The sequence below is a fragment of the Lucilia sericata genome, unplaced genomic scaffold (genome assembly GCF_015586225.1).
Source record: "Lucilia sericata isolate MDLA Ls3-8-SP2 unplaced genomic scaffold, ASM1558622v1 Contig001019F_arrow, whole genome shotgun sequence".
NCBI classification, from domain to species: Eukaryota; Metazoa; Arthropoda; class Insecta; order Diptera; family Calliphoridae; genus Lucilia; species Lucilia sericata.
The window spans coordinates 166,857-170,667 of NW_023995001.1; the positions used below are offsets into that span (position 1 = coordinate 166,857).

General features: G+C 30.9%; 1 protein-coding gene and 1 pseudogene across 1 annotated transcript; one reads left to right on the plus strand and one right to left on the minus strand.

Moving 5' to 3' along the window:
• Window positions 1-146: 146 nt before the first annotated feature.
• Window positions 147-559, minus strand: LOC119609614 (annotated as a pseudogene).
• A 554-nt stretch (window positions 560-1,113) lies between these two features.
• Window positions 1,114-1,885, plus strand: LOC119609616 (protein mago nashi). The gene is made up of 2 exons (XM_037964459.1): window positions 1,114-1,507; window positions 1,574-1,885. The coding sequence occupies exons 1-2, from the start codon at window positions 1,247-1,249 to the stop codon at window positions 1,754-1,756; spliced, it is 444 nt and encodes a 147-aa protein (XP_037820387.1). The 5' UTR covers window positions 1,114-1,246; the 3' UTR covers window positions 1,757-1,885.
• The last annotated feature ends 1,926 nt before the right edge of the window (window positions 1,886-3,811 follow it).

Consider the following 3,811-nt stretch of genomic DNA (forward strand, 5'->3'; position numbering starts at 1 on the left):
ATTGTTAATCTCATATGTATTTTATATAAAAAAAACTTTTATTTTATTTTTTTTATCTATCTCTTGTTAAAAAAAACATTTGGCTAATACAAATAATTAAAATTTTTCAAAATAAAAGAGTGGTTAGGCATTTTGAAAACCATCTTTGGCATTTGTGTTACGACAATAGTAATTTTACCATCCGGAACTATTAAGGTCTCATTTTAGTAGTTCTTAATCTAAGCATAATTAATTCATTACGTGCATCCATCTTCTGTAAACCCATACAAACTTTGTCGCGCAATATTTCATAGAGACCAGCGTACTGTATGGCTAAGGAACTCTCCATAGTCGTTTTAACCGGATTACCCTTATTATTGAGTATCATAATATCGGTTACATCTGGTTTTTGTTCAATTTGACGAAAAACTTCTTCTACATAAGCACGAGTCCGTTTATTCTATAAAATAGTTAATAAAGTTGTTTAATCGTACTGATGTAGCAAAATAATTGCAATTTACCTGATTCTTTTTTTGATTTGGCATATTTAAAAGTATTTTTTTTTTTATTACAACTGAAGTTTTTGTTATTAAACTACTTTGTTATTAACGACAAAAACAACTACATATTTATAGGTTATTGGGTTATTAAAATAAACAAATTTATATAGCACTTGCCATGGAAACCATATAGCGTAGTAGTGGAGGTTATGTTATTATATTAAGGTTGTTAATAAATTCATACCAGATTTGAATCAACCGCCACTTAACAGTTTAAAAATCGAAAAAATTAAAAAAAAAAAAAAACGGTCAAAAAGTCGACTTTTTAAACTAAAATCAGTCTAAAATCGATTCAATTATGTTTCTATTTTTATTGCAAAAATTAAAAAAACTACGTGGAAGCATTATATTTTTAACTTAAAAAGTCGAAAAAATCTAATAGGTATTTGATAACTATATTAACTATCCCATTATAAATGCATTTACAAAATTCTGAGCGGTTGCACCAACATCAAAATATTAAGAAGAGTTTGTGAAACTGCTCTCTACATAAATATATTTATTTTTCGCTACAAAACAAACTTGGCACCACTTTTTCTACCGGCAGAATACAACCCTGGCAACAACAACAAAACACTTTTTGACATTTCTAATGTGAAAGCGTTTTTATATTTTTTTTGTGCCGAAAAACCACAAGTAGTAAAATCGTAAAATTCTTAACAAAAAAGGTGCAAATAAATATAAATTGCAATTAATTAAGACACAAAATGTCTACAGAAGATTTCTACTTACGTTATTATGTCGGGCATAAAGGTAAATTTGGCCACGAATTTCTCGAGTTTGAGTTTCGCCCCGATGGCAAACTGCGCTATGCCAACAACTCGAACTACAAAAATGACACCATGATTCGCAAAGAGGCATTTGTTCATCAATCGGTGATGGAAGAGCTCAAACGTATTATTTTAGATTCAGAAATAATGGCTGAAGATGATTCACCTTGGCCACCACCAGATCGTGTAGGAAGACAGGTAATTTTCAACGCACAATTGTTTTTTCAATTTTATTTTATGTTTTCAAATATGTCGCTTTTTCAGGAACTTGAAATTGTCATTGGCGATGAGCACATATCGTTTACCACCTCTAAGACCGGTTCACTGGTCGATGTAAACCGTTCCAAAGATCCCGAGGGCTTGCGTTGCTTTTACTATTTGGTACAGGATCTTAAATGTTTAGTTTTCTCACTCATCGGCTTGCATTTTAAGATTAAGCCTATATAAACAACAGCGACCGGACAAAGGACACTACGAGGTCTACTCATTTTCTTTTTAGTTTAAATTTCATTTAACTACAGTCTACACATTTGTATTTACAATTGAAATAAAAGTAATTTAATATTTTTCACGCTATTTTTTTCTGGCAATTCTTTTTTTTAATAGTTTATTAACAAATTCTTAACATAAATGCAGTTTTACACAACAATTTGTATCAAAAGCCTTCGTTGACAAATATTAACGGCGCCGGCAGCTGACAGTTAAAATGTTTGCGGCGGCTTAAAATCGTCTGTAAACCGGCTATTTAGTGTGAAATCGAACCCAACACCTACGGTCTACCAGACTAGAACACCAACCTACCGGAGGTCACCTATTCTAAGCCGGCTAAGAATTCAGTTATTTTTAAATTTTCAACGATTTTAAATAAAATCGGAATCCCAAAATTAAGTAAAAAGTGGAATTTTGCTCGTCTACCAGATTGGGGAATTTTTGTATTCGTAATACTGTTTTATTTATTTCTCTCGTTATACAACTCATTTTCACGGGATTTATTTTCAAACTCGCAGTTGGCGGCAACATGGCAGCCAGCAATTCCCCGCAGGAAAAAGGGGCGATGAAGAAGCCTTCCTAAAGGCATTATACTCTAGTTCAATGGAACGTATACCAGTTAGGTAGTTTGAAAGGAAGATGTATGAATGTTACATCAAATCCAAAGAAATACACCAAAAGGGCACTTAATTATTTAGGATGAACTCAATAATGTTGTTTTGGTTACCACGACGCTGTAATATACATATGTACATATAAAGGAAGTAGAGATTGGTCGGCAAAACTTTTAAAAGACTGCATAAATCAATCCTGACACAGAGTAATGTTTTGCCAGGTATCCAAAACCTTTTGGCTAAGTTTAAACATTAAGGCAACCAAAGTTCTACTAGGATTGAACAGGAAGAGTATAATGATTCTAGAAGAAGTGTTAGCCGATCACTGTGCAATTGCAGCCTTTCTAAGTAATTGTTCATTAATACAAAAGATCTATGAATGTGGTGTGAAGTGATGAAGATGAAGAGCTAGAAACAGTATAGCAACAATGAACCAAAAACAGATCCAAAATGAAGTAGGAAATGTAGCTAGGAATGAAATAGGCAACCATTAGGTTTTATAAGTGGAGCAGAAATGCTATTGAGTTAATAGATTATATAGATACTTCTATTATCAACTTTTTCTGATTAAGAGTAGCTGATCGTAGGCCGAATTTAAGCTAGTGGGCATGAAATCCATTTATGATACGAATTCGGCCTACAGATGGAAGCCAGTTAATCAACTCGGAAACATCTCAGCTCCAACCATGTTGAAATTTTGTTACGATATATCCAATGATTTTCCAGATACCGACTTATTTCCAAAATACAGTTTCTAAACCACTACAGACTGATTTGAAACTTTTATTCCTTTGAGATATCTTGATCGAACAACAAACTTGTGACCCAAAACTAATCACAAAATTTAAAATGTTTATTGAATTGTTTGGAAAACTGTTCTTGGGAGTATTTTTGACGCAAAACAAAGTCAAAATCGACTTTATAGTTATTTTAAACTTTAGATTAAGTGATATCAAAGAAGGAATAAGATATAACAGAGAGGACATTAAGTTTTTATAAAGTTGACTTCGTGCTGTTATAATGTCTTAAAAATGGCGATTTTTAAACCTTAATTTAAGATATGATGAAAACTTGATGTGATCGGCGTAGCTCTATCAATTAGAAAAGTACCATTTAGTCTCTGTTAACCCATTTATTTACTTATTTTTAACTGTAAAAAACGCAAATTTATTTTTGTATAATTTAAACTACATTTATTTCGTGAAATATATATTACATAAGTATGTATGTATGTATAAGTTTAAAATTTAATATGTATGAATATGTATTACTTTTTAACACTTTATATAATATACAAAAAAGAAAACTAATACATAATATAATTATTTTTATTAATTTGTAAATAAATGATAATTAAAATTTAACACTTAAAAACTATTTTTTGTTTACTTTTTCTTAT

Excerpts from the sequence above, each read along its gene's own strand:
- LOC119609616 (XM_037964459.1), top strand. The coding sequence starts at position 1,247 with ATGTCTACAGAAGATTTCTACTTACGTTATTATGTCGGGCATAAAGGT. Across the intron at positions 1,508-1,573 it reads CAGATCGTGTAGGAAGACAG|GAACTTGAAATTGTCATTGG; the intron begins GTAATTTTCAAC and ends TCGCTTTTTCAG.